Raw genomic sequence first — 24,182 nt, 5'->3', positions numbered from 1 at the left:
GGCTGGGGGTGATATTTAACCCGAGCTGAAGGACTTCACGGCTTCATTCTCTGACTGGATGGGACTGGTGCTGAATCACAGTGACCAGCATAGTGATGTATTGCAACTCGACTGACTAAGTGTAAAGACAGTAACGTTACATATTTAATATCAGACATTGTAATGACAATTAAAAAAGGAAACTGATGATGATGATGATGATGATGATGATGATGATGATGATGATGATGATGATGATGATGATGATGATGATGATGATGATGATGATGATGATGATGAGAGGCTGTGTGGTCCAGTGGTTAAATAACTGGGCATGTAACCAGGAGGTCCTCGGTTCAAATCCCACCTCAACCACTGACTCACTGTGTGACCGTGAGCAAGTCACTTAACCTCCTTGTGCTCCGTCTTTTGGGTGAGACGTAGTTGTAAGTGACTCTGCAGCTGATGCATAGTTCACACAACCTAGTCTCTGTAAGTCGCCTTGGATAAAGGCGTCTGCTAAATAAACAAATAATAATAATACCTTCATAACACCCTTAATAATACCCCTGATCTGATGTTCCGCTGTGGGTGAATGGTCCGGGTCATACATTTATTAAGTATGGATGTGGCAGTTTGGCTGAGATTTGTCTACAGTGGAAAGTCAATGCCTGTGTTGTTTATCTAAGGTGTGTGGTGTGTCATTTATTGCAAACATGAATGCACTGCAATAAAAGCCTGAACGGAAACCATGCATTGTAATGTGCAGAGTAGGATTATCTTTTGAAAGATGACCCCCTCTCCTTCCACCCTGCACCGCGTGCAAAAGAGTTTCTATAGCAACCCACAGATACTGAACACACCGCCTCCGTTGTGATGTGTGTGTGTGTGTGTGTTTGTCTATCCACACTGCATGGCTTTAAAGAGCTCTAGGGGGAAGCAAACTCAAATCCACACGACAGACAAACTTCTTTTCCATGAATGTAAAATGAGTTCCAGCGTGGCTGTTTTTGAAAAGTTTGGTTACACAATTCTAGATTTATAATAAATATGTGTGAGTGGTTTAAAAAGTTATTGCGAAGGGCTGCTCTTGTGTTTGAAGCCAGTGTGTTCCAAAGATGAGACGCCTGATATACAATGGCACGCTGGCCCATTAGATCTACATTTAGAAATTCCTATCTCGTGAGCTCTGCTAAGGGGACACGTCATTGCATCAAGTAGCCTAGTGTCTGCATTCCAACAAGCAGCACTGTAGAGGGCTAGTGCAGGCGATTCCTGAACGAAATACAACAGCAACGTTATATATATATATACAGTTAAAACACCCTAACTACTAACTGTAATGAAGTTATTTTAAAAAGCGTTTGTATTCGACATATGTAATACATTTCACCCACATATTGGTACTTGCTGCCTGTGTTGGAAGCTGTGTTTCAGTTATTATATACGTTGTCATGTAAACGTCACGCCCTGTATGATTTTTGATTAGGAACAGCTTGATTTTAATGAATTGATATTGTAGTAATACTGAATAGCCACTAGACGGTGCTGTAATACTACAACGTGATTGCTTGCACTAGGCGGGGCTGTCCCAAAAGCAATAGCCCAGTAACTAATGTCTTAAAATGAACAGGTGCTCACAACCACGCTGTGCAGATGTGCGCATTCGGGTGAAACGTGTCACAGTACTCGCACAGAAGTAATAATAACTGTGTGTTTGCTGTTGTTTCTACAAGTGGGATAGGACGGTGTGCAGGGTACGTTAAACTCTCCGGATTACTCGCAAAGCGTGTATCTGACGGGTTCATGTATTTGCAGTCTTCAAATCCGTGTAGTTGGAAGTTTTCATTTACAGCAACATACTGTAATTGGAATATCTGAATTCAGTGCTTTCAGTTCTGCGATGTGTAAGAGATGGCAACACATCTGCTAACGCAGGTGAAGCTCGCTCGCCTCTGTTCGGCATATTCTACAGCACGGGTCGCAATTCCAGTCCTCGGGGGCCGCGGGGGTCCCTGCTTTCCATTCCACCGCGGCTCTTATTTTCTTACAAATTTGGTTAACAAGTCAAATCACCTGTGTTTCCCAGGTCTTAACCAGCTGCTAACTGAAAGGCGTCTATAAAAGGAATCCGGCCCTGGATGACTGGAATTGCCGACCCCAGTATGTGCTTTTTAAACAGGGAAAGCCGGGGCGCTACTGTTTACCAGTCAGTGCACAGGCTCTGTGTAGTTCCCCTTCGTGCTCGTCTGGATATAGCACATGTGATGCACATTAACGAAGTCACCTTTCATCGGATCAAGACTTTACATTGAATGGGAGGAAATAGAGCCACTTCACGGGCCATGGTGCAATATTAAACTGAACCCTATTATAAACTTGTTGGTATGTAGGAAGGGTTGCACACAGGGAGGAGTTTTCAATTACAACACCTTCCACCTGTTTCTTCTGTCGGAGTAGAAGAGGTGTGTCGATGCGCTCAGGATAGCGCCACTGTCGCGCTCCGCACAGAGTCTGTCAAAGCCGCCAGGTTCAGGAGCCGGGGAGACGAATCGAAATGGGCAAGTCTGGAAGAGTGGACTTCGAGTGGGTCTACACCGACCAACCGCACACATCCAGAAGGAGAGAAATCTTAGGTACGCATGGACAACTAGCTTGTGTTTTTTCTTTTTATCTTTTGTGTGAGTGTTTGATTTATGTTTTGTGTTAACGAGCATACGGTATGTTTTTGTCGTCCAATTAAAATAATGATTTATAAAATCTACCGCAAATTCTAAGCTACAAGTGTATGTTTATACCTTGTTTACAGTGCAGGTGTATAGTTGTATTTTCGTTTTTGTAATGTTTATATATCAAATGGGTATGTCGCCCCATCCACAATGGAGCTGACTGGTTTGATTTAGAAGTGCCTCGCTTTAACACGCCGGGCTGGGCGAGTCTAAGCGCGGTGTATGGGACAGATCCCTCTGCTGCTGCTTGTTTGACAAGTAAACAGTCCGAGTCTGTTTCTTCGATTTACACTACAGTTTCAAACATTGCCAGTTTCAGCGTCTCAGTATTTGAGTTTCGTTTGCCGGCCGTTTCCAAGGTATCCATTCACATTTTGTATTTTTTGTATGTAATTATATGTTAAAGATACATTTAATGAGCTATTGAAAGCAATGCACTCAATGACTGTGACTAAAACGACAGACGATGAAGCAACACGGCACTCCTTTGATTCTTTTGTATTGAGCAGATAACACTCCTGGCAACATAATGCTCCACACTCATTTTTCTTTATTGATTAACCGCATTAATGGAAGTGGACACTAGGTGGGGCTCTACCCAGATGTGACCAATAGGAAAGAGGTGGTTGGTGATCCTACAAATACTGTAGCAGCTGTATAACTTTCCAGTGATTTTAACAGATAGTACTGTACTAAATCTGTGTCATAATATAAACGTGATTGTTACAGTAGTGTCTTACTTTTACAATCATTTCAAATTAGTGGTGAAGCACATCTCTGTTACCTGTTGGAGATGAATATCCCATTTATATATATATAAATGGGATATTCATCCTATGACTGGATATATTAAAAGTGACTATGGAAATATCCGTACCTGGACATATAAAGTACTTGCATTATTAAAAAGCAAGTGTATCTGGGCCCCCTTTACACACTGCCACCCTGTCATGATTTTTCTTTATTTATTTATTTCGTACCCTTTTCCAACACAGATCAAACTGTGAATGTATTTGCAGATTTCTGATGGTGTGATCACTAGCAGTGTTTGTTTAAATACAAACATGTCTAATTATTTGTGACACCATATATTTTATAAATGCATCTAATGAGAAACCCTCCAATAAAATATATATATTTACTGCCTAACACTAAGACTAAAGCAACATGTCCTTATTGGACATCCATATCCAGCGCTCCCCGAGACTCGCTGACTGTCCGCTCTCATAATGCAAACTCGAATATATATAGCAGTACATACTTATTAAAACACATTTTCCACATAAGGTTTTCCAGAATAGCGTTGTTCAGTTCAGCCCAGTTCTGTTGGACTTTTAAGATGACATCTAATGCGTTATTAGTTGTGACAGGGCTGTGTAAAAATGTGGACGGCACAAATCTGTGAATTGATTGGCAGTTTAACATTGCGGTATGTATTGACGACCAGGACTGGCTTCTGGGGGCAGTTCAGGGAGCCTGCCTATGTTCTCGTGTGTGTTTATAAAATGTGTGATGTGCAGAAGTCAAAGTGTGTTGAGATAATAAAAAGCAGGGGCAGCACACCATGCTCTTCTACACAGTCTCTGAGTCATGTGTCAACATACCCGGTGATGGTAGGGTTTGTTTACAGCCAGTCGAAGTAACTAAACCTGTTACTCTGCTTTATACAATGCAGATTTTTTAAAAGGAAGACAATAGATTGTGTTACATTACACTATTACTGAATGACTGGATTATGAACCCTCTTTTATGACTCTCCGTACAATGAGTCTCTGTGTGTGAAGCATGCAGAATTGTTTGTACAGCTCTTGGTTCCACATCACTGTATTCCCAGTCAATAATACTGCATGGAGGCAAAGTGGGATACAATTCAGAATGAATGTCCTTCACACGCCTGTATTTCTCAACAGCCAAGCACCCGGAGATCAAGTCCCTGATGGGAGCCGACCCCCATCTGAAGTGGATCGTGTCGGGCATGGTGTTCACACAGCTGCTGGCCTGCTACCTGGTGAAGGATCTGTCCTGGAAGTGGGTCCTGTTCTGGGCCTATGCCTTTGGGGGCTGCGTCAACCACTCCATGACGCTGGCCATCCACGACATCTCCCACAACGTGGCCTTTGGCAACAAGCAGGCTCGCTGGAACCGCTGGTTCGCCATGTTCGCCAACCTGCCCATCGGCATGCCCTACTCCGCCTCCTTCAAGAAGTACCACATCGACCACCACCGCTACCTGGGGGGCGACGGGCTGGACGTGGACATCGCCACTGACTGGGAGGGCTGGTTCTTCTGCAGCCCGGCCCGCAAGCTCGTCTGGCTCTTCCTCCAGCCCCTCTTCTACGCCCTGAGGCCGCTCTACGTCAACCCCAAGCCCGTCACCAGACTGGAGGTGTCCAACGCCGTGGTCCAGTTCACGGCCGACTTCATCATCTACTACCTGTGGGGTCTGAAGCCGGTGGTGTACCTGGTGGCTGGCTCCATTCTCGGCATGGGACTGCATCCCATCTCAGGGCACTTCATCGCCGAGCATTACATGTTTTCCAAGGGACATGAAACCTATTCCTACTACGGACCTCTGAACTACATTACCTTTAACGTGGGCTACCACATGGAGCACCACGATTTCCCCAGCATTCCAGGCAGCAAGCTGCCATTGGTAAGTACCATTTCAATACATTTGCGTGCGTGTGTGTGCGTGCGTGCGTGTACAGGGAGACTCCTAGACAACGCTCCACAGCCATGCTGATAAACCCAGTGATCTGATTGCACTGTAGCTCGTTTCTGAAGACAGTAAAGCGTGTTTATGGATAAAGACACAGCAACATCGGAACATTACAGCAAGAGAATTTACACAAGTGCATTCAGTCAGGGTCCTGAGCATAACTTCCACTGCTCAAATGAACACATTTAATAGTGAAAACTCATAAGTATGCTAGCAAAGCTTCAGAGGTCATCCATAACTATAAAACACTCAGCAGTGCTACATTTAGAAATACCGAAAGAAATTTGAATATAGTCTGTGACAAACCTTTCTTTAGAATTCTTTCTCATTGTCTTCGGTGAGGGTTATTTTTCTGTTTTCTGTTACTAAATTCCATAACAAACGATTCAGTGAAAACATTGCTAATAGAGTTCTAGTTGAAACGTATGTCAACATTGAATTAATACGTTTCCTTCAGTAGTTCTATAGACGAAAGGGTACGTTCATGTAAATGCACAAATTCCTCCGTGGACAGTTCTTTTATACAGCTACTCGTATACTGGGTGTGTTAAGTAACTGAGAATTTTTCCGCTTACTCGTATCACTGATGAAATCTGCTCTGCAGCTCTGAGCTGCTCAGGAGGAGTGGATCGGAGCGTGCTGTTAAGTGTGTTCTTTCACTGAGCTGCTCAGGAGGAGTGGATCGGAGCGTGCTGTTAAGTGTGTTCTTTCACTGAGCTGCTCAGGAGGAGTGGATCGGAGCGTGCTGTTAAGTGTGTTCTTTCACTGAGCTGCTCAGAGGGAGTGGATCGGAGCGTGTTGTTAAGTGTGTTCTTTCACTGAGCTGCTCAGAGGGAGTGGATCGGAGCGTGCTGTTAAGTGTGTTCTTTCACTGAGCTGCTCAGAGGGAGTGGATTGGAGCGTGCTGTTAAGTGTGTTCTTTCACGGAGCTGCTCAGGAGGAGTGGATTGGAGCGTGCTGTTAAGTGTGTTCTTTCACGGAGCTGCTCAGGAGGAGTGGATCGGAGCATGCTGTTAAGTGTGTTCTTTCACTGAGCTGCTCGGAGCAGCTCACTTACTTAACACACCCACTGTAACACGTGTGTTCTTGCATGTTGTCATTGGTTACAATTGTGATAAAAATTCCACCACTTAAAAAAAAAAAACATTTGCCCTGCCTTTTAAGTGTATTCTGTTCTCAAAAAAACATCTATAAAAAAGAAACACAAGGTTCAGAAAGGGACACTGTCGCGTCCTCCACCCCCACCACTGCAGAGGTTCAGTTTGGCTGAGTGATTTGAGGAGTGTTCGTGAAACAAGCCCAACGAGTAAAAGCCCGATTCCTCACCACCTGAGAAACTCAACAAACTGGTTGAAGGAATAATAGCATCACATTCCCCAACTGGAATGCTGCAACAACTGTGAAAGAGCAGGGCCACTTTGAGAAGCTGCGAGTCCCTGCAATACAGCATGTCATAAACCTGCTCTCTCACCTTTAATAACTGAAAAAGCAGGGCCACTTTGAGAGGCTGCGAGTCCCTGCAATACAGCATGTCATAAACTTGCGCTCTCACCTTTAATAACCAGAGAGTTTCCCACAAGATAAGCCTTCTCTCACACGCCTTCTCTCACACGCCTTCTCTGGGGTTGAGATCATGGTTTGTTGTTATACATACTAAAATTCAGTAGAAGTTCTCCAGGTAGTTTTCCACAAGCTAACCCTTTTCTCACACACCTTCTCTGACACATGGGGTCAAGGTCACAGCTGCTTAGCAGATCCAGGAAAAACAGCAAGGAAGCACTGGCCAGGGCGCTGTGTGTAATGTGTTTTATTACATGAGCGTCGCTGTTATCTACTTCATGCTAATACTGGACTGAGATAGCAGTGGTGGGAACCAGTTAAGACTTGATCTCGCAGTTCCTCCAGGTAATGTGGATTTCCTATTGGCCCGGTGCTGATGGCTGAAGTGTAATGCTGGCTTCAGAGATATGAAGTGCATCAGCACACACAAAGGCGACAGCCAGTCCAGTCAGTCCAGCAGCTTCACGACAGCCAGTCCAGTCAGTCCAGCGGTTTCACGACAGCCAGTCCAGTCAGTCCAGTGTTTTATTTCTGGTTTGGTGGAGGAAGTGGAGAGGTGTGGAAAGCACTGAACTACAAAAAGCCACACAGGGTAACAGGAATGCATTGCACCTCTCAAACGGGTCATAGTGGCTCACGGCTCCTTCACTTTAAGATCCTTTAGTGCTTATCCACAGTGTGTATTTGAGATCTTCGGTGCTTATTATCCACAGTGTGTATTTGAGATCTTCGGTGCTTATTATCCACAGTGTGTGCTATTTGAGTGCTTCCTGTGTCCTGACACTCCACTGATCTGCGGAAGTTCTCTGCAAGGCACTCCTCGAGACTGGCATTCATCACCAGATCTAAGCTAATGATAAACCCGTAACTATCAAACACACAATAGTGTGCAGTGGCTCCTGTAGTGTATGTGACAGAGCCCTGTTCACTGTATTAAGACAGTTAGGGTTAGTGCTGTTAAAGAGTTGAGAGACACATTGAGCCAGGTTGCATGATTCACTTTGCAGAATGATTGCACGTGTGTGAATGCTGTTTGCGACCCCTGTCTTCATCTTCATGCACTGGAGATGCACTTCAGCCTTTCATTTGAAAAGGTTTTGCATGGCTATCAGCACAGCTGCCAGGTACTCTTACTAATGATCCTGGACAGCTGCCAAATATTCTGTGTTTTCTAAGAAAAAAAAAAGAAAAGATTGCTGCACATTTTTATGAAGGAAATTAAAAAAGATGTATGTATTAAAGGAATGATTTGGCAAAGCTGTTCTTGTATGCCAACCAGCATGACAGGGCAACTTTCAGAGGGCAGTACAATAAACAGACTCGGGGCTGGTGTATGTCAGTGCTAGGTTACGTTTCAGACAAACAGGTTTTACTACCTGAGGATGTTATGTTTCGAGAGTATCTAGTTTATAGTTCAATCTGAATTGATTTTTAATTTCCTGAGGAATGTGCTTCAAATTTTTTTTTTTTTTTTTTGGGTCTTGAAATCTAGTGTATGTATTTTTATACATAACATTTTTTACATATCTTATTAAAATGAAACAAACAAAAAAAATAGACCCTTGTTCATAATTGTTGCCTGTGGACATGTAGCAGCCTACCTTGTGGCAGGGCAGAGGACTGCCTGTAAATAGTGTTGGGTAATGGTGTTCGTGATGGTTGGCAGGGATGGGGTTCATTTCTGCCTCATGGGTTTTGTGTCTGTGTTTGCACAGCCACAGGGTTAGTGTGTGTTTGTGGTGTGGGTGGGTGTGTGCGTGTCTGCGTGTGAAGAAATTAAAGAAATGTGTGAGCCTTAGTATTTGGTTAATGTGTAAACTGTGTGTGAATCAAGTGTTTGTGTGGCTGGTAAACGGCTTAACTGTCCAGTGTGCTAGTTAGAACAAAAAGTTTAGTCTTCCACCTACACAGTGTTAGAAGCTGGCCAAGTTACAGCACTCGCCTGCAATTTGGACTAACAACTTTATTTTACAATAGATGAAAGAGGAAAAGACACTATACTCTAGGTATTGGAGCTAAGCTTCCAGATTATGAGCCAGTAATACAGGGTGTTGGCAAGTTAAGTGAGTGTGAGATTGCGATCAGTGCTTTGAGATTGGGAGAATGCTTTCAGCAATTGAATCAAAGCTTTGGTCTCTTCTTCTGTTTCCTGGAGCTCCCAGTCCAACACGTGGTCTATCTGTGATGTCATTACACTCTCTGACTGTTTCCTAATTACTTAGGAATAAAAGTATAATAAAACTCAGTTAATGTTTAAAAGGAGGGCTGCATGCTTTATTTACTGTGTTCATGTGATTCATAGTTTCCAAGACAACGTCATGTATCTGACTGAAGCTGTCTGTTTGAACACAAACTCAAACATCCCCCAATCCAAACTCGGCACAGGGAGTGCAGGTGTGCTCAGCTGGATCACAAAGCAGAGCCTGTTTGTTGACGGCCCAGTTTGTTTACAAAGGCAGTTGTTGCCGGAGGGACGAAGCTTTTTCCACCTTTTGAAACCTGCTTTCCTCTAAACCCCGAGGCCAGCCACAGGCATGCAGGTGCAGCCCTAGCCCTGCTTGTGCTCCCTGCAGGAAGAGTTTAGAATTTCATATCAGTTCCAGCTTTACGGTCTCCTGCTGAACCCCCTCCCCACACACTCTCTATTGCTGCTGCTTGGCTTTGACAAACCGCTTGTTCCTTTCAGGTGAAGAAGATGGCAGCCGAGTTCTATGATGACCTGCCGCAGCACACGTCCTGGATGCGGGTTCTGTGGGACTTTGTCTTCGATGACGCCATCGGCCCGTACGCCAGGGTCAAACGCACATGCAAGCTAGTGAAAGAGGACTGAGACCGCTACATTCTCCGTGTTTGCATCTGTGTGGACAGGCAGGATTTGCTATAGCTTTAGATTTAGTTTTGTTTTGCTTTTACAAAATGACAAGAAGAAACAAATGCACTTGAAAGTGGTTGTGCAATATGGCACGTCGCTGACTCTGCACATGTCTTAGCAAGAGCTTTGCAAATCCGCACAACACAAGATCAGTTTGCACTTCTCTGTGAAATATACCATGGAGCTATTTTGAACAGTGCATGCACTGGACACTGTATTAAAAGGTTGGTCCAGCTGACGGTTTTAAAAATAAAATACGTTGTTTTCTTTCTGTCAACTGCAATATTGCAGCACTGGTTTCTGTAAATTAAATATTCTGTCATTTCCTAGATCTTTCCTTTATCAATGAGTGCACACACACACACACAGACGCACACAGTAGTACAGGTTATGAAAGTTTATCTTTAGGTACCCAAGTGCGACTTCCTGCTCCAATCCGGATTAGAATCACTGGGGCAGCTTCTTCAGGTCCAATAGTTTGTGCTTCAGTCACAAAAAACACTGCAAATTGGCTGGCTGAATTAACAGTGAGGTAACAGTGAGTTGAATTAGACACAGTGGTATGGGTGAGGTGACAGTGAGTTGAATTAGACACAGTGGTATGGGTGAGGTGACAGTGAGTTGAATTAGACACAGTGGTATGGGTGAGGTGACAGTGAGTTGAATTAGACACAGTGGTATGGGTGAGGTGACAGTGAGTTGAATTAGACACAGTGGTATGGGTGAGGTGACAATAGGCTCACTGTTTGAATGCAGAAATTGCCCTTCTAACAGTTTAGCAAAGTGTAATAAAGCTTAGTAAAGCCAGTAGAGGTATGGTAAAGCCTTTTAACAACATGGCACACCATGGTAAGCTATGGTAATTGCTCAGTCTAACCCATAGAAAAGGCATGGGAAAACTGCGACTTTAGTGCAAAGTTACCTTGCAAAATGTTTAGGCGTCATTCCCCTCCTCCACATTTCACTGAATAGCAGGTGGATGTCAAGAGTACAAAATGAACTCTTGTAAATATTCCCTGTGAATGTCTAATGCAACGACGTACAGATTGGGTTCCATTGAAATCTAGAGAATGATCTAATAAATCGACAGTCCAGTTCAGCAAGGTTCATAATAAATGTACTTTTTAAAAATCTTCTGTAATGATGTTAATATTTAAGCCAGCGTTTAGTATTTGCCCCCCTCTCAAAATGAACTGCAATTCCGTTTTGTAGAAGCATGTAAGGATGGGCATTGTAAAATAAACATCGTAAAGTGCGGTGCATGTATTATACCATGTTAAACATTAAAAAGGAATGAGGGATATGTTGAAGTTCATGTGAAGTCAAGTGCTTTATTTACATGTACTGTCTGCAAATGGACATTTTGCATGGGGGTTTTGAATAATGTTATCATTAATCTGCAGAGAAACAATCATTACACGGAGGCAATAGACAGTACCAGTACCTTGCCAGGGTTTGTTCTGACTCTCTCACAGTACAACAGGTTTCATCCCATCGCTCAGGGTCCGCCTATTTTACTACAAATGATAATATCTAAACTAGAACAGACCTATCTGACGTTAGTAAATGCCATGACACAGAACACCTACATTTGAGACTTCTGAGGTACGAGCAAGGTGCAAGCCTATTGCACAGCACTGGCATGTAGCAGCAGTTGCGTGGGGTCTTTATCAATAGCCAGGACAGCGGGTCTTTCTTTCATTAGCCAGGAGAGCGGGTCTTTCTATCAATAGCCAGGAGAACGGGTCTTTCTTTCAATAGCCAGGTCAGCTGGTCTTTCTATCAATAGCCAGGATAGGGGGTCTTTCTATCAATAGCCAGGAGAACTGGTCTTTCTATCAATAGCCAGGACAGCGGGTCTTTCTATCAATAGCCAGGATAGCTGAGCTGGCCCAGGTGTTTACGTCACATGAAGAAGGCTGGCTGTCGCCCAGGATACCGTGTCAACTGCAGACTCTTTTATTCTTTAGGGGTGTTGTTGGAAACCAAACAGTGCAGCTCTTTGTTAAGAAAACCCTTTCATTTCCAGAAATGCTTGAAACCTCTGCTTTTGAAGTAAACAGTAACCAATGGGTTACAGTTCAGGAAGAATTAAAACAGACCTCGAGAAATGCATTCTGTATGTGGAGCAACACCCTGGATGAACCGCCTGGCAGCACAAGCCTGTACCTGTCTGGGGCTGGGCAGGGTTCTGGGTGAAGGCCAGGGGTTGTTTACTGTTAATAACAGGAATGCAGCAGTGGCCCTTTGTTTGCTGTCGTTGTCACCTCTCGGTCACCTGTGCCATCTTGGATACTGAAGCACCTGCCAAGCAAGCGCCCTCTATCGTATATCGCAGGGGTGGCCAAAGGAGGCTCTTCCACTCCTGGTCTTTGTTATGAGTTCCAACCCTGTTCTAAAATGTTTAATGGAAACAATCCTTCCTCCATCCAGACCCTGGAGTAGTTAACGGTCTCATTTTACCTGTCAAACCTGGGGTAGAATGGCCCTGCAGGACCGTGGTTGGCCACCCCTGGTGTACAGTGTCCGATCTGCAGGTTCTGACACAGAACACAAGGCAGGGATGCTGCTCACACAACCCAGTCACACAGAGCAACATGTGATGTCGTGCAGGCGTTTCTCATGCATGCTCTTCCCCTCTAGGTGTGTGTGTCTGGGGGCACTTATTATTTGGTACGATTGAGAAAATAAAGCAAGGAGCTATTTGGAACAGTGCATGCATTTTCCCAGAACTGTCTTCTGTGTTGTTAGGGGTAAATATTGCAATGCTGTTTGCAACAACATAACACAGCTGGAAATGAATGATTTCAGATCAGCAGACAAATTGTTTCTCCTAAATGAAGCTGTTTGCATAACAAATGAGAACAAGATGACACTCATCACAGTTTTATTGAAATGGATTTAAAAAGCAGTGAAGATTATTATTATTATTATTATTATTTTACCAGGAAGCACTTGATCAAAAGGGGAAAAAACTTACAAACAAATAATACTTCACCCAATCCTTGCAGCCAGTAAACATTTTATTAACAACATGGTCACAAATACTCTGGTGTTCTGATGCACTGTTCATAAGGTTGAAATATTCAAGAACATATTTTCTATTCTTCCACAACTAGTTCAGGTTCAAACTGTTATTTTTTTCCCAGTGATTTCAAACATTGGTGTTGGCAAAGGATTGAAAAAAACAAAAATTAAAATGTTTTTAAACCAAAAATCAAACTGTACAAATGATACCGAGGTCATGTAACTATAAAGCAAAGTGTATGTGCTTTCAACCAAAAACAAACAAAAAAGTACAGATATAAAATATAAAAGGCTGACATAAAATGGTGTGCAACGCTTGTTTGAAAAAAAAAAAAACATTCTAGAAAAACAGTTTTTATAACTTCAAAACATATTTAAGATTTTTTAACATTCTGCAGACTGAAAGTATCAAGCTGCAGTTTGGGTCAAGTCTCTAAAATGTACAGAAACATTTCCGAGTGCAGACGCGCTCCTCCAGCCTCCTCTCCACCCCCCTCTCCGCTCAGCTAACACACAGTGCAGACGCGCTCCTCCAGCCTCCTCTCCACCCCCCTCTCTGCTCAGCTAACACACAGTGCAGACGCGCTCCTCCAGCCTCCTCTCCACCCCCTCTCCGCTCAGCTAACACACAGTGCAGATGCGCTCCTCCAGCCTCCTCTCCACCCCCCTCTCTGCTCAGCTAACACACAGTGCAGACGCGCTCCTCCAGCCTCCTCTCCACCCCCCTCTCTGCTCAGCTAACACACAGTGCAGACGCGCTCCTCCAGCCTCCTCTCCACCCCCCTCTCTGCTCAGCTAACACACAGTACAGACGCGCTCCTCCAGCCTCCTCTCCACCCCCCTCTCTGCTCAGCTAACACACAGTGCAGACGCGCTCCTCCAGCCTCCTCTCCACCCCCCTCTCCGCTCAGCTAACACACAGTGCAGACGCGCTCCTCCAGCCTCCTCTCCACCCCCCTCTCTGCTCAGCTAACACACAGTACAGACGCGCTCCTCCAGCCTCCTCTCCACCCCCCTCTCTGCTCAGCTAACACACAGTGCAGACGTCCTCCTCCAGCCTCCTCTCCACCCCCCTCTCCGCTCAGCTAACACACAGTGCAGACGCGCTCCTCCAGCCTCCTCTCCACCTCCCTCTCCGCTCAGCTAACACACAGTACAGACGCGCTCCTCCAGCCTCCTCTCCACCCCCCTCTCTGCTCAGCTAACACACAGTGCGGACGCGCTCCTCCAGCCTCCTCTCCACCCCCCTCTCCGCTCAGCTAACACACAGTGCAGACGCGCTCCTCCAGCCTCCTCTCCACCCCACTCTCCGCTCAGCTCTCCTCCACTCCCCGCGCTTCCACAGGTATTATGTTGTGCTGATTCTACTGAGTTCTTGTCTAATGGCTGCAAAAACAAACAGGAAAAAAAACAGAACAAACAGGATAAATAGCTTGTAATCTCCAGGTCAGAAAGCATAATTATACAAACAACATGTACACAGCGGTTGCAGCTATCTAGTGCTGCGCTGATGCTCGTGTTCTCCGAGTATCGCTAGCTGTCTCTAGCAGCCGGTATTGAGGCCAGTGCTAGTCAGTAGAGCAGGGGTAGCACTGCAGCCCTGCAGAGCCACTCCTGGTTTAATGAGGTGCTTCAGGACCTCGTCGGGGGTTTCATTCATTCATTAACAATGAAGCACATGGTCTGGACAGATGATGTCAAGGGTGACTGCGCCTGAACCAGTGGCTCTTTCAATTTGCAATCAGATCCTTCATTATTTAAAAGGGGAGTGCAGAGTTTCTTTCCAAGCAGGTCTTTAAGTGTTTAATTGATAGCTCTGTGTTCAATTACATAATGAAGTACCCAGCTGGAACAGCAGAAGATAATTCCACTGTTCTTGGCACGGGAACAATGCATTCTATAATATTCACAAGGCATCAATTATGAGTGGAGGTGGAACACTGCTTCAGACGAGCTGGTAGGCAGGTAGTTGAATATTCGAAATGTAATTTCATGTTCTTTTGAATGATGAAACGGATGCTGAGTCTCCAGAGCCCTTACCATCAATGATCTCGTCCTTCACCTTGTGCAACTCGCGTACAACTTCTTCCAGGATCTCCTGGTGCACAAAACACAAAGAACAACACAAGTGTTTTCAACAAGAGAGTGTAAAATCCTTTCCTATTTACTGGAAGCCTGGGATCCTGGATTCTAAATAATCTGCTGCTATTCAGCCTCAACTCATCCTACTGAAGCCAGCAGAGAGTTTGTGAAATTCAGCTTCATCAGATCAGCAGAAAACTACTGAATGAGAGGAGGCCATTAGACCCAGAAATGCTCTTCCAGTTCCTAGCAGCTGACTGATCTAACAACTTCTTACAAAAAAAAAAATCTTAAAGGATCCCAGTGATTCAGCATTAACAACACGACTAGGTAACCCATTCCATCCCCTCACCACTCTCTGTGTGAAGAAGAGTCTCCTTCAACAACATGACTAGGTAACCCATTCCATCCCCTCACCACTCTCTGTGTGAAGAAGAGTCTCCTTCAACAACATGACTAGGTAACCCATTCCATCCCCTCACCACTTTTGAATTACTGCACATGCTGTTTGCACAGTGGACTATGAGTTACAGTACATAGCTCTTATTGTGCAAGTGACACAAGTAGAGGAAACCCTTCCCCACACTGCAGTGTAAAAACCCTTCTATAAACCTCCTCGCTGGGACATTTGGTTGTCACCTATGAAAATGAACTCTTCTTACCTGCTTCATTCGGTCAAAATCTAAGGCATCTGTGGCCATATCATTGCTGCTGCTTACTGGTTTAACCCTGAGAGAGACAGAAGAGAAAAAAAGCAATTATACCCATCCGACCAGACCACTGCACTGGCTGGGTATGCAGTAAAACACAGACTCCGACCAGCCCACTGCACTGGCTGGGTATGCAGTAAAACACAGACTCCGACCAGCCCACTGCAATGGCTGGGTATGCAGTAAAACACAGAATCTGACCAGCCCACTGCACTGGCTGGGTATGCAGTAAAACACAGACTCCGACCAGCCCACTGCACTGGCTGGGTATGCAGTAAAACACAGACTCCGACCAGACCACTGCACTGGCTGGGTATGCAGTAAAACACAGACTCCGACCTGCCCACTGCACTGGCTGGGTATGCAGTAAAACACAGACTCCGACCAGACCACTGCACTGGCTGGGTATGCAGATAAACACAGACTCCGACTAGCCCACTGCACTGGCTGGGTATGCAGTAAAACACAGACTCCGATCAGCCCACTGCACTGGCTGGGTATGCAGTTAAACACAGATAAGGTCATGTGTGTGCAGGCTGTGTACTGTGGGTTAGAGTAAACCTGGATAAATAATCTATTATCTGCCAGTACGGACAAATCTATAAACTATAGCGCCGCCCCAGACATCACCTTGTGCTCATCAACTCTTAAGAATTATAAGACATTTGCCCAAACCATCATAGCACATTATCTTTGGTAAAACAACAAGAAACGATAAGGAACTGAGTGAGAACGTATAGCTTTACATTATAATGCTGTCTGAAGGTTGTGAAGGTGTGGATGAGGTATCTTTACCATATGGCCAGACTAGATTGTATCATATAATAAAATAACAATAATACAAATATATAGGCCTAGCTGACCTTTTTACTAAAGGCTGATGCAGAGGATCAGTTATCAGAGTGGTTTCTCTGGTTCTGTGGGTTTGATCTTAGGCAGGTTTTACTGAAGGGCTTTGCATAGAAACCAGTTTGGAAGCAGCAGTTTCCCTGCAAGGCGATAGCAGAGTCAGTTAAGCAAATGAAGCACACAGCCTCTGCTGTTTTGTATTGTGCACTCCCTGCAGCGACTAACTTTCTGCTAATGGAAAAATACTTGAGTCTCATGCGATGGCTACAGCACTGCTTCATGATGTGTGCTGGCTCCTCACTGTGAAGATGAGTGCCGTCAGGAGTGAGGTTACCCCTCCTCACCTTGATACCAATGAAGACCTGTCTGCAGAACTGGCTCGATCCCATGGCTTCTTCAGAGGATCTGTGGGGAACACAGTAGAAAAAATGTTAGAACTGACAAAAAGCCAAGCCCAGATTCCCAAAGCAGAGCTGATGAAAGCCCTGCTGTGAACTCTGGATATCAGGCTAGTGCTGCCTGGTCAGGACAGCAGTGAAGCCCTGCTGTGAACTCTGGATATCAGGCTGGTGCAGTCTGGTCAGGACAGCAGTGAAGCCCTGCTGTGAACTCTTAATATCAGGCTGGTGCTGCCTGGTCAGGACAGCAGTAAAATCCATTCATTCTGATGCTCAACTGGTTGGGCAGGCCAGGAGTGGCTGGGTAGATGCATTGATCCACAAATCCATCAGATTGATTGATCATCACTGATGGCCAATAAACACAGGAACACACGTTTACAAACGAGAGGAGGCCATTCAGCCCATCGGTGCTCGTCTGGTTCCTAGTATCTGATTGATCTCAAGCTCCAGTCAGCCCATCAGTGCTGGTCCGGTTCCTAGTATCTGATTGATCTCAAGCTCCATTAAAGGATCCCAATGCTTTAGCATCAACGCTGGTATCAGAGGTGCGGGACAGACACGGCTGGGGCAGCCCTGCTTCACAGAGCAGCTCCTGTAGAATCAGTGGCTTATTACCTGTAGAGTTCTGCTGGCCAGGTCCACGAGTAATGGGTGAAGGAGACGGGCTGGGATCCTCCTGCAAAACCAAGACTTGGAGTTAGCCCTACACAGCACTGGGAGCTTGGAGGTCATAATTACAATGTTATTATACACAGTTACAATGTACTTAATGTGCAAATCCTGTTGCACAATATAACCCTAACCCTTTGATATTAATAAGTGCACAAAGTGAATTGATATCTGAAAGCTAATCACTCACACTTTGGCTTTCTTCCTCTTTCTTTTCACTTGGTTTGTCGGTCTGTGTAGCTGCTTTCCTTCTGTTAAAAACAAGATGTATAGTTTATGTTCACTCACAGACCTGCGGACTGTCAGACAGTCGCACGCAGAACAGACAGCTGGGAGTCACACAGAGCAGAACAGCACTGTGACCCAACACTGTGATTCAGAGCATCATTACAGCAGAGTCACACACAGCAGAACAGCACTGTGATCCAACACTGTGATTCAGAACATCATTACAACAGAGTTACACACAGCAGAACAGCACTGTGACCCAACACTGTGATTCAGAACATCATTACAGCAGAGTCACACACAGCAGAACAGCTCTGTGACCCAACACTGTGATTCAGAACATCATTACAGCAGAGTTACACACAGCAGAACAGCTCTGTGATCCAACACTGTGATTCAGAGCATCCTTACAGCAGCTCAATGCACACTGCAGAGTTAATTTCCTTTTAAAAATTTGTTTTCATGTAATGCATCTTTAAAAGGATGGAATGCTGTGTAACACGAGTACACAGGAGGAGAATCTGGTGGCTGAGTGCTGTAGCTGACAGTATAGTTTTTCACCAGCAGATGGCTCTCCAGTTAGTAATTATACATACAGTATATTATACAGTATAACAATGCCATTATTCTTTCTATATACAGTATATATATATATATATATATATATATATATATATATATATATATATATATATATATATATATATACATATCTACACTGTAAATATAAGGAGATGTTCCCCTAGATGTTCAAGTCAAGACTTCTTTGCAAGTTGTCTGAGCCAGCTGTCTGGGTTTAGGAGCACAGTGTTTGTGGGTTTGCATGAATATAATCTTTCTTTTTGAGCATGCTTAGTAAAGATAAGAAAGTGAGTAAAAAACCCCTGTTGTCTTACTCTAACCTTCGTGCGAGCAGGGCGTTCATCTCCTGCATCAGCCCCCCTCCTCCACTCGTTCGATTGGCCTCGTTCTTCGAGCTGCCACTGGGACTGGAGCCTCCGGAACCGTCTTCAGACTAGCGGGGTGAGAGCCAGCACAGGCACAGCGCATTGCAATGTGATGTCATTGTGATGTCATTGTGATGTCATTGCAGTCTGGTACAAGCAACTTTCATATGACATGCAAATCAGAGGATTAAAACCAGCCTGTATCTTAGCCAGCACCCTAAACCATATCATTTATAATATATAGAAAAAAAATCTAATAAAAAGAATGAAAAAATATAGCAAGTTCTAATGTGCCATAGTTTCCATCTGATGCAAATTTCAGATGGCTGTATCAGATCAATACCAAAGTCTATTATATTGACTATATATGTATAGACACACACACACACACACAAGGCACTAACGTGCTAAGAACACGAGTTGGTATAGTGTGTCAGAAGTTAAATAATCCCATTAAAGGCAGCCCTGAACCTCCCTTTGAAACACACAGGGCTGTATCTGACTGCACTCGGCAGGTAAGGAGCTCACCCTCTGCACTCGGCGCAGTCTGGCTCCAGCCAGCGCTGCAGCCAGCCCCGCCCCCGGACTGTCATCACCCCCGGCAACCGGCCCTCCACCAGCCGGCAGCGGAGGGGGGGGAGGGGGGCCCGGCGGGGGTGGAGGTGGAGGGGGGGCCAGAGCGAGCGGGGCAGCCGTGGGGTGTCCAAGCGGGAGAGGAGGACCTGCGTGAGAACAGGGAGGGGGTCAGTCATACAGCAAGCACAGCCACTCAGCGCAGGAGGCAGTGGTTATTCCAGCCCCCCCCCCGAAAACAACACACTGTCCAGATGGAAAACTTCAATGTCAAATCCAGTTTAACTGTTTCTATTGAGCTATTGAGAAAAAAAAAGATGTATTTATATAAATCCATGCTAACTATAACACTGCACCCTATATAAGGAATGGCAGTGCATATTATTGTGTTCTACATTCCCTTGAAGGATTTGTGTTCAGGGTTAGACTGTGTGGATTTCAAACACATTTTGAAAAAGGTTTGACATCGGGAAGGCAAAGGTTTTTCATTACAGATGCATTCATGTTTTAAAAAAAAAAAAAGAAAAAAGAGCACATGATAAAAAAAACACACAAACATGCATATTCACAGCAAGTATTAAAAAAATACGTATGGAAGTGTGAAATTGGTCAGGCGTCGGTAAGGACAGTTACAAAGTCAGGGGGCAGCTCAGATACAAGGCTGTTATCTAAACACCAGAACCCGCGGCTGGGTCAGTGATGCGGGGCGCGCTGCCGTGCAGAAGTGCTGACCTCTTCAACTCAGTCTGAACCGGGCCCATCCCAGACTGCGTTTCATGTCCCTACTGAACCCCCAGTGGAGGGGCGCAGGAGTTACAGACAGGACCAGGAGCACGGTTTAGAAAACAGCAGGGGTGAAGCAAGAGCAAGCCCCGCCCCTCTCCAGAGTTAGAGGTCAAGACCTACGCTGCGGCGCACCCTGTGGCTCGGAGGTACTTACTGCTGTGGGATGCGGCGGCTGTGAGAGGAGGAGGAGGGGGGGTCTTCTTGGGCAGGGCCCCCTCCGACACGGTGGTGTAAGAGGGGGGCGAGGATGTGAAGGGGGGGCCGGGCTGGTATAGGAAGGAGGGGAACTGGGACAGGTGGGGGGCAGCGTGAGTGGACAGGGGGCTGGTCTCAAAAGAGCCGTCGGTGCTTTTAAAGAGGTGCCGGGAGGAGGAACAAAGCTGGTTCAGAAAGTAATCCTCCAGGTGGCCGTTCAGGGGGACACAGTTGGGCCCTGGCTGCTCGGAGGGGCCTGTAACCCTGCCGTTCTGGAGGGGGATCAGGGGCAGAGCCACCGGGAGGACAGGCTGGGGGCCGGCTGGCTTCATGGGAGGCAGCACCATCACCACCGGGGGAGAGGGGGGCAGCGATGACCAGGCTCCAGGCTTGGTGGGCAGCAGGGGAGCGTGGGATGCTCCCATCAGAGGGGACACGGGGACCTGCCTGACGTTGCGAGACAGGGTGCCGACACCGGGCTGCACCGGGGAGAAGGCGGAGGCCAGGGAGGTGCTGAGCTGAGAGGCAGCCGGAGCGCTGCTGTGGGGGGGATCGGAGGACTGGGCTGCGGGCTGGAAGGTGCTGCAGCAGATATCACTGTCCTGGTCGCGGGACGAGGAGCGAGAGGTGACTTTAGCGTAGGAGGGGGGTGGGGCTCCGGTCCTGCAGTGGCTGTACTCGGGAGGGGGGGAGTGACACTGAGAGGGGGAAGGGGACACTTTGATCTGAAGGGTGGCAACTAAAAAGACAGAAAAACAGTCAACAGAGAAAGGAATGAAATGTGAGCACAACGTCATGAGGACAGAAGAAACAGAAAATACGAAAAAAGAAGCAGCTAAAACAGGAATACAAAAAGGCAATAGATAGAGGTGGAATATATATATATATATATATATATATATATATATATATATATATATATATATATATATATATACAGTAAGTATAATACGAAAACAAAATCAACAGGTAAATTAAACAAAGAGAAAGGCAAAACAGAATCAGCAAAGGAATCCAGCCATGGGGCTCATCCGCTCCCTCTAATCTCAGTCTTGCACTGCAGACGTAGTCTACAAATCCACCCACAGCTCAGCCAAAACCAGGCTGTGGAGATGACTTTGGAGAGCCATTCACCCTCAGAGCTTCACCACGGGGCAATTTAAAGGGCAGCTTCTATTCTACTGCAAAGGGGAACGGGTTCCATCTGATCCAGACCAGGGTAGCATACTGACTGACTGCAGCCCCTGCCCCCTCCCCTCCCCTCTGATCTCTCCCCCTCTCCCCCCTTGCTCTGGGAGCTGTGCCCCTACCTGATGTGGAAGCTCGTCGGTCCCTCTCCACCTGTGCCTGCAGTTGCTGCTGCTCCATCATCTGCCTTTAAGAAATAAGAAATCCGAAATGAAAGAATCCTCCTGAATCCCTGAGCTGGCTCTGTTACTCGGTCCTTTGTCTGACAGCAGGCTGCACCCTGATTCCACCCAGCTAATGAAGTTAAACCGCTGCACTGACGAAAAGGCACAATCCTGAAAAGGTGTAACCAGGTGTTTCTGTCCTGGCTAGGTTTCTCTTACGTACATGGCATGAGAGGAGCTCTGTGTTGATAGTTATTGAGAGGAGCTCTGTATTGATAGTTATTGAGAGGTCTGTATTGATAGTTATTGAGAGGAGCTCTGTATTGATAGTTATTGAGAGGTCTGTGTTGATAGTTATTGAGAGGAGCTCTGTGTTGATAGTTATTGAGAGGAGCTCTGTATTGATAGTTATTGAGAGGAGCTCTGTATTGATAGTTATTGAGAGGAGCTCTGTATTGATAGTTATTGAGAGGAGCTCTGTATATATAGTTATTGAGAGGAGCTCTGTGTTGATAGTTATTGAGAGGTCTGTATTGATAGTTATTGACAGGAGCTCTGTATTGATAGTTATTGAGGGGAGCTCTGTATTGATAGTTATTGAGAGGAGCTCTGTATTGATAGTTATTGAGAGGAGCTCTGTATTGATATTGAGGGGAGCTCTGTATTGATAGTTATTGAGGGGAGGTCTGTATTGATTGTTATTGAGGGGAGCTCTGTATTGATTGTTATTGAGAGGAGCTCTGTATTGATAGTTATTGAGAGGAGCTCTGTATTGATAGTTATTGAGAGGAGCTCTGTATTGATAGTTATTGAGTGGTCTGTATTGATAGTTATTGAGAGGTCTGTGTTGATAGTTATTGAGAGGTCTGTGTTGATAGTTATTGAGAGGAGCTCTGTATTGATAGTTATTGAGGGGAGCTCTGTATTGATATTGAGGGGAGCTCTGTATTGATAGTTATTGAGGGGAGGTCTGTATTGATTGTTTTTGAGGGGAGCTCTGTATTGATTGTTATTGAGGGGAGGTCTGTTCAGTCCAGTGTGAAGCAGTGTGATGAGAGTAGGATCACAGTGATTCAGTGATTGCGTTTTGGTGCGGCACTGCCTAGGTGTGTCTGGGTGAAACCTCTCCACTTAGAGAGGCCAGCCTGAGCCCAGTTAGTCAGAGATGGGTGGGGCTGCTAATCCTGCCAACAAAGGGAAAAACATCAGAACTGGGGCTGCTTTGTTATACACAAAAGCTGAATCTCTCATAGGAAACCGGCACATACGGTCTGTGATGAATTTGTGCTGTTTCTTCATAATAAGTGTCTGTTAACTGACTGGCTTCAATGACCACACAACGCAATTGCATGATTTGAAATATGTGATGAATGGCACACAGCTCCTTGATTTAGTAAGGGACGGCAGAAAAGCTGATTGAAATGAGAGATATCCCTTATAATGCAGCCCTGTCTCGATCACGCGGCACACGCCAGCTCACCCGCACAACAGGATATCACAAGCATTTCACTTCCTGTCGCACGGCACATTTACATAAGAAAAGGCCGTTCAGCCCATCCAGGCTCATCCCTTGTTAGCACACCATTCTCCCCTCCTGGGGGACCTCATTTAAAAGCACAGAATCTAGTCTTTTTGATGTTGTGTTTTAGATGTGACTATATCACCTAGTAGGCTATGCCATGCATATATAACTCTCTGTGTAAAAAAGTGCTTCCTGTCTTCTGTTCTAAACTTAGCTGTGCTTTCGCATGCTTTCACTGTGCTTTATCACACTTAGCTGTGCTTCAGCATGCTTTCACTGTGCTTTATCACACTTAGCTGTGCTTCAGCATGCTTTCACTGTGCTTTATCACACTTAGCTGTGCTTTTACTATGGGTAATTTTCTAAGGATACAACCAGCCAGCAATGAAACACAGAAACCAATGTGAGGTCCCTTAGCTTGCGCTCCACTCAGTTTCTAACAATAGACACAGTGTTGGCCCTTGATTACGACCACCAGGGACCAGGTGGCAGGGAGAGAGCTTTGTGTATTAGTTAGGCAGCTCATCTTACCTTCTCTGCACTTCCACATCATCTGAAGAGGGCCCATTCTGGACTTGGCGTTGGACAGCTGGACCTGGGAGAAGAGCAAGAGGGATAAATACTGGGATAAGGTTATGATAGTTTATAAATATATATATACTGAACCTGGAAGACAATGCATTCTTTTAGGATTGGAACTCCGCCTCAGAACTGTCTGGGTCTCAGTGTTCTTAGAACACTCATCTGTAAGTCACTTTCAAACCATGCTATCTGAAGAAGGCAGACCCTCGTAGCTAATTATTAAAACAGAGAGTTTTCAGTTTATCGATTACTTCATCTCCCAGCGCCCAACATGGTGGAAAAGAAACCTAACTGTCAGAGGTCCCATCATTCGGAGCACATTTACTGCTTTAGGGCCATTAAAGATCTCAGAGCACTTAGCATACAAAAGCACATACATACAAATACAATATTAAACTGT

At 45.4% G+C, this 24,182-nt stretch overlaps 2 protein-coding genes across 8 annotated transcripts in view; one reads left to right on the top strand and one right to left on the bottom strand.

Moving 5' to 3' along the window:
* The first annotated feature begins 1,636 nt into the window (after positions 1-1,636).
* On the top strand, positions 1,637-11,172 carry LOC117422154 (sphingolipid delta(4)-desaturase/C4-monooxygenase DES2-like). Its single transcript, XM_058988124.1, has 3 exons — positions 1,637-2,615; positions 4,619-5,361; positions 9,674-11,172. The coding sequence occupies exons 1-3, from the start codon at positions 2,537-2,539 to the stop codon at positions 9,815-9,817; spliced, it is 966 nt and encodes a 321-aa protein (XP_058844107.1). The 5' UTR covers positions 1,637-2,536; the 3' UTR covers positions 9,818-11,172.
* A 1,689-nt stretch (positions 11,173-12,861) lies between these two features.
* The window catches only part of LOC117424829 (ena/VASP-like protein), a 54,117-nt gene continuing 42,796 nt past the window's right edge, over positions 12,862-24,182 (bottom strand). For 4 of the 7 annotated variants that reach the window (XM_058988109.1, XM_058988106.1, XM_058988108.1 and 1 more), the window contains 11 exons: positions 23,732-23,795; positions 21,637-21,701; positions 20,286-21,065; positions 19,301-19,494; positions 18,722-18,840; positions 17,788-17,848; positions 17,544-17,604; positions 16,872-16,932; positions 15,631-15,697; positions 14,927-14,984; positions 12,862-14,272 (listed from right to left, as the gene is read on the bottom strand). In XM_058988109.1, coding sequence (XP_058844092.1) covers positions 14,235-14,272; positions 14,927-14,984; positions 15,631-15,697; positions 16,872-16,932; positions 17,544-17,604; positions 17,788-17,848; positions 18,722-18,840; positions 19,301-19,494; positions 20,286-21,065; positions 21,637-21,701; positions 23,732-23,795 — 1,568 coding nt within the window. In that variant the 3' untranslated portion in view covers positions 12,862-14,234. The remainder of the gene's footprint in view (positions 14,273-14,926; positions 14,985-15,630; positions 15,698-16,871; positions 16,933-17,543; positions 17,605-17,787; positions 17,849-18,721; positions 18,841-19,300; positions 19,495-20,285; positions 21,066-21,636; positions 21,702-23,731; positions 23,796-24,182) is intronic. The other 3 variants (XM_058988107.1, XM_058988112.1, XM_058988111.1) reach the window with 3 other exon arrangements.

The sequence above is a fragment of the Acipenser ruthenus genome, chromosome 15, assembly GCF_902713425.1.
Source record: "Acipenser ruthenus chromosome 15, fAciRut3.2 maternal haplotype, whole genome shotgun sequence".
NCBI lineage: Eukaryota > Metazoa > Chordata > Actinopteri > Acipenseriformes > Acipenseridae > Acipenser > Acipenser ruthenus.
This window is presented reverse-complemented; position numbering and strand designations above follow the sequence as displayed.

Bases quoted from the DNA above. Each gene is read 5' to 3' on its own strand.
- LOC117422154 (XM_058988124.1), top strand. From the start codon at position 2,537: ATGGGCAAGTCTGGAAGAGTGGACTTCGAGTGGGTCTACACCGACCAA. The intron at 2,616-4,618 runs GTACGCATGGAC...ATTTCTCAACAG, and splicing joins CAGAAGGAGAGAAATCTTAG to CCAAGCACCCGGAGATCAAG. The intron at 5,362-9,673 runs GTAAGTACCATT...TGTTCCTTTCAG, and splicing joins CAGGCAGCAAGCTGCCATTG to GTGAAGAAGATGGCAGCCGA.